Source organism: Haliotis asinina, chromosome 1 (assembly GCF_037392515.1).
Source record: "Haliotis asinina isolate JCU_RB_2024 chromosome 1, JCU_Hal_asi_v2, whole genome shotgun sequence".
Classification (NCBI taxonomy): domain Eukaryota; kingdom Metazoa; phylum Mollusca; class Gastropoda; order Lepetellida; family Haliotidae; genus Haliotis; species Haliotis asinina.
Genome location: NC_090280.1, coordinates 101,669,077 through 101,685,301, shown reverse-complemented (window position 1 = coordinate 101,685,301; position 16,225 = coordinate 101,669,077). Strand labels below are relative to the sequence as shown.

Below are 16,225 nucleotides of genomic sequence, written 5' to 3'. Positions count from 1 at the left end.
CTTTGCTTCTAACAATATTCCAGCAATGTCAGAAACGGAGATCACGCATAGTATAATTAGATTCATTTCTTATCATAACACAATGTATTATCTTAAGTACTTGCAAGTTTTATATTATTCCAGGTATTTCGTGGTTTTTGATGATCATAAGTTCAAACCTTGAATCGTCATACTTGGCCATTTTTAAAGATTTTATTGTTTCAGTATGTATAGAAATGCTAGAATATTGTATTTTAAACAAACTGAAAAATAGTAACAGTTAAAGGGGCACTGATGCGGAGCAATTTCTGTGGGCCGGTGGTTTCTTTTGTTATTGTTTTTCTCACGGGAGTACCCGGCTGATATCCCAGAATTCGTGACTGGTTCGTGATCTCTGCGGCGCCTCCCATATGCACAGTTGATAGTTTATGTGTAGACTGATCAACAAAGATGAAGTCATTTTACTTTGTTATTATGAAAACAAATCAAGTTTACTCATCTGCCTCTAATATTAAAAAAAATATGTTAGGACTAAAAAATGACCAAGTCAGTGTAGGTCTTTATATTTTGTCTTATAAACCTAATTAGTTCCTTGTCACATTTGTATGCATTTTGAAAGGTAATAAAAAAACCCCACATGGTATCCTTATACTAACAGTGAATTTCTAACATGATTTTAATATCTAAACATTGTATAGATTGCCAACGTGAATCATATTTCACATATTTGCAACCTAGTGCATGTTTTCTGTAATACAGATTCTGCTGAATGCTACAAGAAATAAATTAAATGCAAATATTAAATTTCAGACAGACAAAAGTTACAGCAACAATGTCAGGCTACTACCTTGTTCAGGAAAGTATCCATCAATATCCATATAAAAGAACGATATTCCATTCATCTGCAGCTGGTAAATAATCCTGCTCTATATCTTGTGTCTATAACTTGTGACTCCATAACAGTCTAATGTGCAAAAAAGTGACACATCGTTTGAAAAGTTTTCACACTGGTGTATGCATAATCTCATTGGTCAGCCAGGACAGCACACCTGGCAACTAACTGTATGATGTCTGCCATTAGTTAGCCAATAATGAGCAGCAATCAATCAATCAAGGCAGTTAATTCTTTGTAGGAAGGATGTTGTTTTTACACTCAAACTTTATGACAGGGTGTTTTCAGTGTAGATTAAGTAAATCTACACTCATAAACACTGCCTTTTTGACAAATCCCCTGTGGAAGTAATTAAACAGTGTGTTATCGGTTAATCCTTTGAACGATGTTTGTTTTTGTAACTCAGCTGATAAACAGTCTTGCATCACTTACATGCACATATTACATAACATGCAATACATTTGCCACTACAGACCTTAATTTATAATGTTGAGTATTTACTCAAGACAGAAGAAATGCCAAATGGGAACCTATGTCAAGTAATTTTAATGGTGTTACCACCATTTATACCCATTATAAATTCATTAACTGACCATCAAGTGAATGATGACAAATAACACGTGTAGATTTATACCATCAAACGTGAGTTACAGCAAGGAAGATGTGATCTCTGTGTCGCATGCAGCCTGAAAACACTTTTGGGCCGAAACTGCTTTGAGGATACCAACGGAACTTCGTTGTTACATAAGAAAAGCACATAGGCAATCTTTCGGACTTCTATGAAACAAATGGCTTGCTACGTGTATGTAGACATCACATTTTCACACTACATGATTAAATATCGAGATAAAAAACACAGAAATAGGATCAAATTGGATCAGTCACTATACCATCCAGGCATCAGAAAAAAAAACTACACTGCTGGGATATTTTGTTACAATCAGATAAGGAATACCATGGATATTTTTAAATAACTGCATGTGATGGGCATCCGGCCTCCTCACTTTTTAGGGTGAAGAAATTCTGCTAATGTGGACAGGAGCCCAGTCCCTTTGTCCGTCCTGGTGGAGGGAGCAGGTGCTGAGCAATTTGCTGCTTGGTTTCGTACTTAGACCGTTGGCGAGAAACATTATTCGCTCCGCATCAGTGCCCCTTTAACCTATTACTGACAAACACATACTGACAAACAGATACCCTGTAAGATTTCTTTGGTGTCTTTATTTCTGTGAGAGTTATCAGCAATAATTCAGCCATATCATGATGAGAACAATCTATTTTTTATCAATATGAACATAAATAAAGTTAGAAAATGAAAATGTGTCATCGAAGGACAGTAAAAATACTAGAGTATCACAGCTATATAACTGTTAAACTAGTTCACTATCATAACATTAAATCATTATAGACAGTATAAAATAAACTGCTGCTGGGGAAGGATGACACACACTGAAATAAGTCAACAGCTGTCATGGACCAGTCCATACAGTATTGCTGAGGTTACCTCTACACCTGGATTTACCTGCAAATGGCCAAGAGAGTCTCATCCCTGTGGCAATACAGGCTGATATTCCAAAAGGGTTCTGGACAAGGCAGTCCTTGATCCAGGTCTGGAAGAGACGGACCGTGAAGGCTCGAGTCATCTGGAACAGTCATTCATAATCTTAAAGTGTCATCCACAGAGATACTGCTGACACTCAGAGGGGGGTCTTTATATATCATAACATGGGACAGCTGGCTCTCAGACCAATCGTATCTTGGTCTGATGTTTATTACCATCACCTTCACAGCAGCTTATTTCAATACAAAATCTGCATGACCTTTGTCCATAAAATCAAAATGACGTCAGACAACCTGGGTTCATCACATTCTGTAATTTGTCAACACCATCTGTTAACAATCACAGTTATTGCTTGTGACAGCCTTGCCACTTGTTCCTGTTTCAAAACATTTGCTTAAAGGTCACATGCAACGTAAAACACAACTTTGCAGATTCTGGTACCTTTCGGTATGCACTTACCGAAACAAATCATAAAAAGTGCCAATTCAACCTATAAAGTTGAAAAAAAAACGCGATGAAAAAAAGCCCGCGAAATCGGAGTTCAAACGTTTCACTAAATTCCCCCCAGCGCTGGGAGGAAAACTGGTTTCAACTGCTGTGCTGCGCTGCGTCCATAACGCATGCGCAGTGAATAGTTTCACGGAGCATGAAACAGTATGCATGCCCAGCGTCTGAGGTCGTGAGCAGTAGTCTAATCTTGGTTGTGTACACAAACAAGTAATTAATCTACTCGTTACGTAAAACAACTTGTTGATTGTGGTAAGCAGTCTCTGTCACAGAGAAAGCTCAATGTCTGGTTTATTGACACCTATATGTCTGTCTGCCTGTCTGCTAAAGACAACATGCAATACACAGCTTCAATCATTGACCACGTGCAATTTGAACTTAACACCTATCAGACTATACGACATAAAGAAAACAAGTTGATTCATGACGCGTGCACCCGAGTCCCGTGTCTGCCACATTATGTAATTAGGCACGTGTGATACACATGACGTTTTTATATCTGTGGGTTGCAAACAAACTACATTCACTTTTTTCGGATGACTGGATCTCACGGAAACTGGTGCAAACTCTTGTCAGTTTCAAGTCCTGCTTTGTACTTGGACGAATGACAGATTCCAGCCACGCAGTAGTTTACCATCTCTACTGACATGATTTTTTATTGGATCGAGCGCAAATTCAGAGAACAATTATTTTCCAAACCCAACATCTCTATATACATTCTTCATGGATAACGACTTCTTTTCGTGTATATGATTTTGTTTGACAACAGTATATGAATCCATACTGAAACGACGTATCAAGTACACAAAAAGAAGTTGTTATCCATAAAGAATCTTACTTTCTTGTGCCTGGCTATACTTCTAAAATGCCCATCAAACAGATCATCTTTCTGTACACGCAATGAACCCTCAGCATATCAGCAAATGAATCAGCCAATCGGAAGCCTTCGTTACACTTGGATGCATAGCCACCCGCTATGACTGGGTTCGGTCTCCCGAGGGCTTCATTTCGGGGGAAGTAAGCCCAAGTACAAAATATTGCACCTTTGAACCGCGATTGTACGCTTATAATTTTGTTTATTTGTTTTTTTTAGCAGCAATGTATATTATATGTCATGAATAAGTGATAAATGTGTTTTAATTATGTTTGATTTTTTGGTTGCATGTGACCTTTAAACAAAACATACCACAAAAAACAAGGCAGTCAGAAATGATGTAATTATGGCACAATATTCGCAACGTGGTGCAGGCATTAGTAATCCTAATTCAAAAGAGACCATTTATGTTCATTTTCAAAATACAGAACTGAGATTTGCTTTTGAGAAAGTACATGCAAATGTATAAACTTAACAAGCTTCCATTCTGATTTCCTAGATATGACCCAGTGGGGAAGATTTGTCAAATCTTGTGAGCCAGAGTCATCCTGGAATTTACCATCTGGTCTTTGACAAGAATTCTCTCCTGGATGATGATAAACTGTTTTAGAGGCATTTTAGAAGTTGCTGAGCTGAAGGTGACGGAACAAGTTTTATGGATGATCAACGCCTTTATTTTCACAAAAGCTAATATAGACATTTCGGTATGGATTCTTATACCTTTTTCAAGCATATGGGAGGACAAGGTGTAACAGTTTATATACAGGTACATGAGATATTGCTGAGGAGATTAACAATAACAACAACGTAATTGAGGAGATGAGATAACAAAAACATCAAAGGATATAACCTGAGTTGTTGACATAACCAGTAATTAGTGTGAAGCCAGGGGTGGGGGATTACAGCGTTGAGGAGACCAGTTAATAGAGGATTAGTGATGGAAGCCAGAGATTAATATTTCTTGATTAAAGTGTCCAGTTGGTTAGGTAGAAATATATCCTGATCCCTGTTTATAGAAGGGTTGTGTCTGCGGATGTGAATAGCTTCTGCTAATTTTCTCTGCTTGTACTCATGTCTGTTGCTGGAGAGTGTTTTGATAGTGTCCCAATTGATTTTGTGGTCAGGAAATTTGGTAATGTGTTCTGAAATGGCTGATTTTTTGTCTGCTTTGTTTGTTGATGTCTTGCGTTCCTTGATGTGAATGTTTAGTGGTCTGGATGTTTCCCCAATGTAGTTGCTGCCACAGTTGCAGCTGATGTTGTATACCACACCCTTAGGCTCTGGTTTTGTTGTGGGATGTTTCCTACCATTTGCCCTGATGACGGTTTTGATGGGTGTGGCTGTGGTGAAATATGTGTCGATGTCTGCTTGTTGCTTGAGTAGACGGCTAATGCGGTGTGATGTTTTGCCAATGTAACTTGTAAGGAAGTGAGATGCGAACAGGAGCTGAGTCAGACTTAGTAGTTTTGCGTTTAGGCGTGGGGTTGATAGTGGAGTTGATGATGCGGTCGACAAGTTTACTAGGTTAGTTGCTGAGTTTGGTAAAGACGTGCCTGAGATGATTTAGTTCAGGTTTAGGGGGGAGAGAGGATAACTTTACAGCACGGCGGGTGAGGGTGGAGATAACGCTGGTTTTGGTTCTGAGGGGGTGATTAGAATCAAAAAGGTATTGGTCAGTGTGGGTAGGTTTGCGATAGACAGAGGTTTGGATACTGTTGTCAGTATTGCGGGTGACAAGGACGTCAAGAAAGGGTAGTTGTGAGTTGTTTTCAGTTTCAACAGTAAATTGGATGCGGGGGTGTTGTTGGTTAACATGTTGGAGAAATTCAGAGAGGTCATTGTCGTGAGGGAGAATAACAAAAGTGTCATCAACCCTCCTGAACCAGCAGGTTGGTTTGATTAGTGAGGTGCTGAGGGTTTGTTGTTGGGCTCTGAAGTCATGTAGATTTCAGAAAGGATAGGAGAGAGGGGATCCCATGGGAAGGCCATGGATTTGTTCATAGAGTGCATCACCCCAGGTGAAGTAAGTTGAGGTGATGGAATTAGAGATGAGCTGCAGGAAGGAGTCAGTAAAGAGGGGTGTCAAGAGGGTTGTCAAGGGTGTCACTGGTAAATGGAGACAAGTTAAGTGTCATCACTGAAAGACTGTGCAACAATGTTTAAATGCAGAATTACCTTTGAGTATCCACTGCTGGACTGGACAGTCTGTAGAGATGCTATGTCCTTCAGAGGGGAGAGGGTTCTGGAACCAGGTATGACACGCATACTTACATTGTTATGGTACAAACAACATCGTACAAATACCAACTGAAGCCCTGTATTCCTGGTATCAGCCCACAAATGCCCATACTGACATTGTATTGCACTTTATTGCAATGTTTCATGAATTGATATCAGTACCTGAACATATTCTACATAATGCACTACATCAAATTTCTAGGCTTCTGCTTTGATTGGAGAGATAGATATGTCCAACTTACAGTGTCATTCAAAGCTTCCTGAAAGTGAGTACAGGGCAACAATCACAATAGAACTTCTTTGAACAGCATTTTCAGTAGTTGGAGAGTCAGATAAGGACAAACTTTATCGAGGAACAACTTCCTTATTCAGGTGATATGATGTGTTGATACAGATTCTTGTATTCTTATCAAGCAGATAATCAAAAAGGAATTGAAGACAAAAGAAAATCCCCACATATTGTTCCTATGTAATAAATATAGTTGGTGGGCGCGACAAGTAACCACCTCAATCATTGCCCTAATACTGGTCTGTTTGCTTAATGTTGCCAACTGTCTGTTTAATACAGTACAGTGTTAGACAATCCACTTATTGACATTGCAAACTACAATCCAAGTCATTTCGGTACGCCAATATCAACAGCAAACTAATAATACCTCATGATATGTCTGTTACCTCACACAACAAGCTGAGCCTGCAGATAACTCACCAAAATGTTGAATCCTGGTGTATATAATGAGATGTGAACATGTATCTACAGACTATGGAGCCACTCACTTGAACTTGTCCATGGACCCTGCCAACAAGAAGCCGAGGGCATCCACAGCCCTTTCCGTCATGCATGGCCCACTAGCCAGTCCCTGTTGGCCAGACCCTTCTGTTGTAGAAACACACAACATTATACATCAGTTGTGTGGCAGTAGAAACTGTTTCAGGTGTCTTTCATGTGAATGTCAGTGACAAGGATTAAAGTGCCAGCAGACTGTTGAACGTTGTCAACAGCTGCATGTGTTTTGTTATCTGACAGTAATTTCAGGTCTTTTTCTATCGGACAGGCATGTTATTGACAAGCCAAGTACAAAATAGGTCCAAACACTGAATTCCTTGCAACTTCCATCTCTGCTGAGAATTCAGAAATAAAGACAGGCCTGTGTCAACATGAAACTCTTTTGTGCTTGCACTGACTTTACTAACAGGGCATGTTACTTCTTGCTGCCAACATTCACTTGATCAACTGTATTGACTGTTTCACTGTGCCCCTCATGGATCGATCGTTTTTCAGTTTCTACTGGAGACTCAATAATTGCAATTCAATGTTAGTTTGATGTATTGTTACAGCCCTATTTTGCACTAAGTGGCGTACGTACCTTGTTCTGTGAGTAGCTCGAGAATCTCTGGGAGATGTGACAGCACAAATACCAGGTGGCCATGATCGTCTAGAGACTGGAAAACACAACACAATCTGTCAATCTTTGATATCGTTCTGGAGAGGACAAACCAGTAGTTGAAAGAAAGAGCAAAAATCAAGGAAGCTGGAGTACAATGATACACGAACATCAATGTCAAAGTGTTTATGATTGCACTGAAGATTAAATCAAGTCAAAATTTACATTTTGAGATTAATGAGATTTTAAAAGTAATTTTTTAAATAAAATTGATATTTTATACTTATCCTGACTCATGTTTATTGTTTATCTCCTCTTCCCTGGCGAAGATAGTGCAATACCTGAAATCCGTATCTGAAGTTCCTTCCAAAAGAAGTGGACGTAAAATAAACTCACCCATGTAGCCTCTCCTTTTCCCGCGCAAACGGTCAGCTGACCGACCATGCTTGTTACTCTCTCCTTGTAAATCGCCCAACATGAGAATTATAGGAATTCAGTGTGCCTGTGAGAGCTTCCGTCATGAGTCAGGATAAGTATAAAATATCAGTTTTTCAGATTTTTCCTTATCCTGACTCATGCTTATTGCTTAAAGAATCCGACGGAAAATGCAGTTCAGGCCATGGTGGATTCTGCTGGCTGTCAAAATTATGTACAGAAAATCCCCTACCCACGCCCCCTGCCCCCCGCAGGAACAGCAACAAATTCGGTGCTGCTCGTCTAATGAATTCCAGTCGAACTAGTGTTGTGGAATACTTCCGTAGGTGTCTCAGTGGATATAGGGATAAGCTGGCGCTTGAAACGTTGCCTTCCAGACTGGACATAATGATAAATCCTGAGTATCATGAGGTTCCAGGATTGAAGATAATGCTGGTATGTGGAATTGTCTATCCAGTTGACCTGGCAGATGATTTTTCACAATAACATCCCATCGTAGATCCAGATGGGCTGTCTGTTGATAATTTGCATCAAAGCTCGTGTGGTTGAAGTCTAAAGCATGATTCTTTTTCAGAAGAAGTCCTCCTTGGGGTACATATATAGCATTAAAATGTCCATTTAAAAATGCCTACGACAGTTGTAACAATATTGAATAAATATTTTACAAAACAAAAAACTCGTTTTTGTCTTGTGAGACCACCCCTACAGGGCCCCCACTCGGGCCCCTTAACAGCCAAGAGCAGGTAACTCTCGCTGCGTACCTCATACCTCACTTTTCATGCTGTCGTCATTGAGGACAGTCGTCCATCAGCAAGCTCTCATACTTAGAGAACCTACGAATTGAAGAGAATGAGTGAGAAAGCTACGAAAACCGTATGTATGGTTCCTTTTTAACGCACGGGCGGTATTAGGAATGCATATTTCACTCTTTTTCATTCATGAAATGTTGTAACTTTTCGTGGCTACCGTGGTCTTCAGCCATGTGGCTGACAAGATGGCGGGCGGCACGTACCTGGTGGTTATTTCTTCTGCCTATTCTTTTAGGTGGTTTTAAATACAAACCGGATATTTGTATGGTTTTTTACCTTTCTTTTCCATGGGAAAAAAAAAAAAAAAAAAATCCTTATATGCTATTGTATGTTTTCATAAATAGCTTTCTTATTATTTAACGGTTAAATATCGCCAGTGCGTATTATTGTTTCTGTTAAATACTCATGTGTTTGTTGGATTAACGGGCCTTGCTATTAATCATAGCACGGTTCGGTTTTTTCCAGTTCAAGGGGTGTGCTACTTGTAACGCAAGACTCCCCCCGAGGGATAAGCATATTCTGTGCCTGCGTTGCTTGGCGGAGGAAGCTCACGACGAGCAAGGATGCGCCGTATGTCAGGACTTTTCCCCCAGGGCTCAAAAATCCCGTCATGCAGACTTGATCTTTTATAGATCTTTGATCCAGGCGGGGGGGGATATTTGGGCTCAGGAGCCGCCTTCAAAAAAAGCTAAAAAAGATATTAAGAAGGCGTCTTCGGCTTCAGTCTCGGGGGGGGATACGGCAAAACCAGCGAAGGGTACTTCGGTTCCACCTCCAGCGGTGGCTTCTACCTCCGCAGCACCTCCCACTGAACCCTCGCAACCGTTAACATTTGATTTACTGTCGTCTTTGTTGCAGCAGCAAATGGCGTCGGTGCATACCCTGATTTCGGATGCGATGTCCGGTCTCCGTCAGGAGATCGGCGTTCGTCCGGAGTCGGGTGTGTATCCGGCTTCGGCTTCCGTGGGACTCCCCAGCCACGCCTCTGGCGCCGGTGTGGGGACTTCCATTAGGGGTGCGCAGGAACCGACTTTAGAGTCGGTTGCCAGCCACTCCGAGGTTGCCAGTGTTGGTCATGGGACCATGCCTATGTTGGGAGCGTTGCCGGCGATCCGCCACCCAGACTCAGTCTCGGGCGTCGGGTCTATGGCGTCGGGCCGCTCGGCTCTGCTCGGGCCTTTCTCTCTTTCGGATGTTCCCTCGACCGATCCCCCGGAGCTATCCTTAGATGACAGATCTGAGGTGTCGCTCATGGGGGATCGCGCCGAGGAGATAATGGAGGAGGGGGAGGACCGGGGTGGGCCGAGTGAGTTTTCGTTTTCGCTCGGCGCCTCGCTGAGGCAGGTACGGGAGCGTATTGCTTCTGTCCTGCCGCAGGTCGTGGTTGCTTCGGCGACACCTGACCCCGAGGAATTCCGACTGCCGGGTGAGGCTTTTGCCCCAGCCAAGGTGGTGGATTCTCGGTTGCGCATCCTCCCTTCTATATTGTCAGAAGTGATTAACCCTCTTTTAACGGGAGCGCGGTCACGCTTCGATTTGCCGGAGCTAGACCGACGTTACCTTATGGGTGATCTTGACTTGTATAACCCTCCAGTGGTCGACGACTGTATCTATGCGTCGGTCGCCCTGGGGGGTTCCTCTGGCAGCTCCTTAGCTTCGGCTAAGCAAGGACGCCGCCTGCCTCCGTTCACCTCTAACGTTACTGCCCTCAAATCGGCTTATAGGTCGTTTGAGGAGCAGTACCGAAATGCAGCTCAGTGCCTGAAAGTCACAATACACGCCGCATATACTTCGGTATTGCAGCGTCGGCTTGTTGACGGCGGCGGTGTTGAGGAGGAGTGTGTTTCCCCTACGCTCGCTCAACAGCTTACGGAGGTGCAGTCACATCTGGCGCGGGACTCGATCAGGTCCTCGGCGTGTCAGATGATGTCTGCAGTTATGGGCCTCCGTAGACTGTGGCTGTCCGTGGCACGGTATTCGCCGGCCACTCAGCAAGCGCTACTTTCACTGCCATTCCGGATGGGATCTACTCTCTTCCCGGGAGCGGCATCAGTAGTCCGGGAGGCCGCGGAGGCTGTGTCTACATTCAAGGAGTCTAAACCCTTGTTAGAACAGCCTCACACTTCTCGTGCGCGTCCCCCGGTGCTTTCCTCCGCTTATCCTTCGGCTCCGGCCAAGGACTCTGCTAAGTGGGCACAGCCCTTGCAGGCGCGGAAGGGTAAGGGTAAGGGTAGGGGCAAGGGCAAGGCTGCGGCGCCCCAGCATCCTTTTCCGAGGAAAGGGAAGTCGGCCCCGGCTTCCCAGTAAGTCATCCTCCGGAGCCCTTGCAAGTGAACCCGAATCAAGCAGTCGGAGCACTGCCGACGTCGGGCATTCATTGCCTTCTGCCAAACCTTCCTGTGGGTGGCCGCCTTTCCCACTTCCTGTCGGATTGGGAAAAGGTAACCTCCAACCCCTGGGTCCTATCCACACTCAGGGACGGCCACTTACCACTATGGAAGAGAGACCCGCCTCCCTTTTCCGGAATTCGGCGCACTCCTGTGCCGGTAGTTCCGGAGAAAGCCGAGGTTCTCCGCGCCGAGGTTCAGTCTTTACTGGACAAGGCGGCCATCGAGGTGGTTCCAGGGGGCCAGGAACAAGAGGGATTTTACTCCACTTATTTCCTGGTCACCAAAAAGGACGGAGGGTTCAGACCGATTCTCAATCTCAAACGGCTGAACACTATGCTGCAGGTACCGTCATTCAAGATGGAGACACTACGGTCAGTGATCTCATCTGTAGAAAGAGGCGACTGGCTTACGTCCATCGACCTCAAGGATGCGTACCTGCATGTTCCGATGCATCCCGAGTTCAGGAAGTACCTGCGGTTCTCCTTCGACGGGGTATGCTATCAGTTTCGGGTGCTTCCCTTCGGCATCGCTACGGCTCCGAGGGTATTCACCAAGCTTATGTTAATCCCAGCGCAAGTGGCCAGGTCACAGGGCAGGTGTTGTCACCCGTACCTGGACGATTGGCTTATACGAGCACTTGCCGCTCACTTGAGTCGAGACGCAACATTCGCCATAATGTGTATTCTCACCAGGTTGGGCTGGATTATCAATCTCAAGAAGTCAGACCTAGTTCCTACACAGGATCTGATCTTCTTAGGCGCTCGGTTCGACACAGCGAGAGGCGTAGTCTCCCTCTCGCCGGATCGGATCTCCAAAGTTCAGAGAGTTGTTATGCAATTCCTCGAGTCCCCCTCGGCTTCGGCTCGGGTTTGGCTCCAGTTGCTAGGCAACATGGCAGCGACGGTGGACGTTGTTTGGAGGGCGCGGTTGAGGATGCGACCTATTCAGTACGCCTTGGCGCGAATGTGGTCCCACGGCAGGAGTTACGAGATGATTCTCCTCACTCCGGAGTGGCTCCTTCCTCATTTACGGTGGTGGACAGTGGTAGGGAATCTATCCAGGGGGTTACACCTGGACGCTCCCTCACCAACCCTTTCAATTCAGACGGACGCTTCCCTCACAGGGTGGGGTGGCGTGCTGGGCGCCCATTCAGTTTCGGGCCTATGGTTACGGCACGAAACGCGCCTGCACATCAATGTGCTCGAATTGAGAGCTGTCCGGCTAGTGTTCCAACACTTTCGGGAGACGGTTCGAGGCTGTGTGGTACGTCTAGAGATGGACAACCAGACGGCAATGACCTATATCCTGAAACAGGGCGGTACGGTTTCTCCGTCCCTCCTAGAGGAGGCGTGGCACTTTCTACAGTGGTGCGACCGGTTCAATGTTCGGGTGTGTCCCGTGTATCTCCCCGGGGTGGACAATGTTCGAGCAGACGCGCTCTCTCGACGTGTCCTAGCTCCTCACGAGTGGATGTTGCATCGGGAGATATTCGGGATTATCTCCCGGTTGTTCGGATCGTTCCAGGTGGATCTGTTTGCCTCTGGGGGGACGAACCAGATTCCGGTGTTTTGTTCTCGGATACCGGATCCGAGAGCCATCGCTCAGGACGCTTTCCAGCTCGATTGGACGGACAGGGTATTGTGGGCGTTCCCACCTCTGCCGCTGATTCCCAGGGTCCTCTCGCAGCTTGCCACCCAACCAGCTCGACTGTTAGTGCTTCTTGCTCCTCTTTGGTCGTCTCAAAGCTGGTTTCCGGTAATGATGAGGTTTCTGGCATTGCCTCCTGTCCTTTTACCCTTTCGACCGGACTTACTATCCCAGAACGGAGCGCCGCACCCGAATCCCAGGATTCAGTGGGTGGCCTGGCCACTGTCAGGAATCGCCTCCAAGCGAGCGGAATTTCTGCACCAGTTGCAGACACAATTCTGGCTTCGCGGAGGGATTCGACAAACGTTCAATATGAGGATAGATGGGCCTGTTATGCGCGCTGGTGTGTCAACAGGGGGATTCTTGATCCCTTTTCTTCAACTCTAGTTGAAGTACTGGAATTTTTGCAGTCCCGGTTAGAGTCAGGCCTAGCCGCCTCTACTATTCGGGGCTATTCCACGGCCATTTCGGCATTCCATATTCCTGTTGACGGTGCTCTCTTGGGGCAGCACCCTCTTGTTCAGCGTTTTTTAGCGGGTGTGGATAGGATCCGTCCGACTGTCCGGCGGATTAGTCCCCCGTGGGACTTGTCAGTCGTTCTTGACTGGTTGTCCGGTCCTCTTTTTCACGAGCTATCGTCTCTTTCTCTCCAGCTGTTAACGTGGAGGGCTGCCTTTCTTGTGGCGGTAACGTCTGGCAGGCGGGTAGGTGACATTCATGCAATGTCAGCGGATCCTGCTTTGACCGTCTTTCACAAAGACAGGGTCAGTATTAGACTGCCGGATTCTTACCGTCCTAAGATCGCAGGCGCTTTTCATGTTACAGCGCCTATCGAGCTCCCTAAGCTCATGCAGCCTCCCTCGCCCGGTACCTCTCTTCGACGTGCTCACGTCTTAGATGTCCGTAAGACCCTTAGGGCTTATATCAAACGAACTGCTGATATCCGAAAAGATAACCAGTTGTTTTGTTGTTATGGCGGGGGAAGAGCTGGTCTGCCGGCGAACAAGCAAACCATATCTAGGTGGCTTGTCTCTGCCATTTGTATGGCATATACTCATAAAGGGTTACCTATCCCTAATGGGTTAAAGGCTCATTCTGTTAGGGCAGTGGCTACGTCACAGGCTTATGCCGCGGCTCTGCCCATTGAGGAGATCTGCTCTGCGGCTATTTGGAGCCGACCGAGCACGTTTATCCGTCACTACCAACTGGACAAACATTCACGGGAACGTGCTCGGTTTGGCCATACAGTTCTCACCAGTGGGCAGAGTCGTGATTCCCCTAGCTGAATGAGCGTCGGAGATCTCGACTTTGTTTATCATGAGGTGGTGGGGTTTTCACGAAACATTTCTTGTTATATTGGTGACGGATATCCCCTGGTGGTGGTGTTTTTATATATATATATAAAAAAAAAAAAAAAAAAACACACAAAGAGAAACTACCTATAGACGGTTTTTTCACTATTAGCGTCGACATACGCTCATATTTACTCTTGCACTGTTATTCCCGGCACTACTTCGCTGGTTTGGGGGAATATTTACAGTGAATGGCATGAGGTGTGGTCATATGTCAATCACCTTTGCTGGGTTATTATCGATTGGCTCTTTCGGCCTTATGTTGCCCCGCCCCCGCCTGATTGACATCAGCGGCTTGGTGATTGGGTAAGTGTATTTCTCTATCTCTCGCAGCTTCGGCAGTGTATGAGAGTGTGTGTAGGGTACACATCAGCAGACAGAATGCCGCTCCCGACTCACGTTCGTTGGGAGTCTGTCTTATGCTATATATGTACCCCAAGGAGGACTTCTTCTGAAAAAGAATTATACAAACCTGTAGAGGTTATGAATTCTTTGAAGAATGTCCTCCTTGGGGTACGGCCACCCGCCTCCCCACATTCTGTCTGACAATCTCAGCATGAAAAGTGAGGTATGAGGTACGCAGCGAGAGTTACCTGCTCTTGGCTGTTAAGGGGCCCGAGTGGGGGCCCTGTAGGGGTGGTCTCACAAGACAAAAACGAGTTTTTTGTTTTGTAAAATATTTATTCAATATTGTTACAACTGTCGTAGGCATTTTTAAATGGACATTTTAATGCTATATATGTACCCCAAGGAGGACATTCTTCAAAGAATTCATAACCTCTACAGGTTTGTATAAATTTCTGACATGCGTTCAGCTGTAGCTGAGGCAAATAAAACAGCATCTTCTGAGTTAGCAGTTCAAATGAGGTCCGATCAAGCAGTTTGTACGCATGCAGTTGAAGTCTAGAGCATGAATTTCAGCTTGCAGCTGTAGCTAAGGCAAGTAAAAAACAGTGTCTTCTGAATTAGCAGTTCAAATGAGGTTCGATCAACGCACCCATCACTTGTGAGATGTTGAAGTACGATGTTTAGATCCCATGCTGTTGATCTTCCAACTTGAAGGAGTGTAGGAAGGCAAGTAGCTCGGGTACTTTAGTCAGCTTGGTTCCCATTTCCATGGTGACAACTGAACTGAGAGCTGCCAAGTATGTAGATAATGTAGAGCCTTTGGGACCTCTGCAATGTCGTAAGTGACATATATATTCTGCTATCTGCGGATATGTTGCCTTCAGCTGTCTCAGTAGTCATGAGGTCCAAGTATTGAAGACAAGGCCAGTATGCGGAACTGTATGTCTGGTTGACCTGGCAGCTGTCTGATTTTCTCGATAACTCTTGGTAGCAGCACTCGAGGGGGAAACGCGAATGCTGTCTGTTAGTCTGTCTGTCTGTCTGTCAAAGGTTGCTGTCTGTTAGTTGAACCTTGTTGCAAATAAGTCTATTTGCAGTGATCAGCACCTTTGGGTGATTAGTTGAAACGTCTCTCGATGCAGCATATACTCTGTTGGTGATGGACGAAGAAGAGGATGAAATAAGGCGTCTGCCTTGATGTTGCAGGCTCCTGGTATGCTTCTATTTGGCGATTCAGACTGTCGACCACATCAGAGAGTACAAGCGTCAGGTGTAGTAGAGATAGAGGTCTCGCTGACCCATGTTTACATAGAGGGCTACTGTTGAGTTGTCCGTGTGGATCATCAGTAGCTTGTCTCTCAGAGTTGTCGACCAATGATGGATAACATGCATCACCACTTTCATCTCTAACTGGTTGATGTGAAGAGCATGATCATCTTCCAGAATCCTGCTGTATTCTCGTTGTTTAGATGGGCACTCCATCCTTGGAGAGACGTGTCTACCTAAAGATGGTTGTTGAATGCCTGCTCTGACATTAAGTTCCTGTGCAGACACTGACTGCCAAGTCTACCACAGCAGGTATGGTCTCGAGATGTCCAGGGTCGTAAACCGGTCAGGATGTGAAACCATGACTCAGGAAATGCCGTACTGGCTTAAGCTTTGACCCACCGATCCTCTGGGACAGCGATGTATTTCAACGCAGTGCTGGTGATCTTCATAATGGTTGAGAGGCGTTGATGATGCTGTTCAGGTGGCATATATTGTTGTTGTTGAAACTTGGATGCTGACTTAAATGCCGTAGATATCGGAGC

General features: G+C 45.1%; 1 protein-coding gene across 3 annotated transcripts in view; it reads right to left on the bottom strand.

The window, feature by feature from the left end:
• Positions 1–16,225, bottom strand: part of LOC137257195 (TBCC domain-containing protein 1-like) — a 30,187-nt gene that overhangs the window by 5,963 nt on the left and 7,999 nt on the right. For all 3 annotated transcript variants that reach the window (XM_067794601.1, XM_067794603.1, XM_067794602.1), the window contains exons 8-11: positions 7,416–7,491; positions 6,826–6,925; positions 5,986–6,052; positions 2,391–2,511 (exon numbers count right to left, since the gene is read on the bottom strand). In XM_067794601.1, the coding sequence (XP_067650702.1) occupies positions 2,391–2,511; positions 5,986–6,052; positions 6,826–6,925; positions 7,416–7,491 (364 nt within the window). The remainder of the gene's footprint in view (positions 1–2,390; positions 2,512–5,985; positions 6,053–6,825; positions 6,926–7,415; positions 7,492–16,225) is intronic.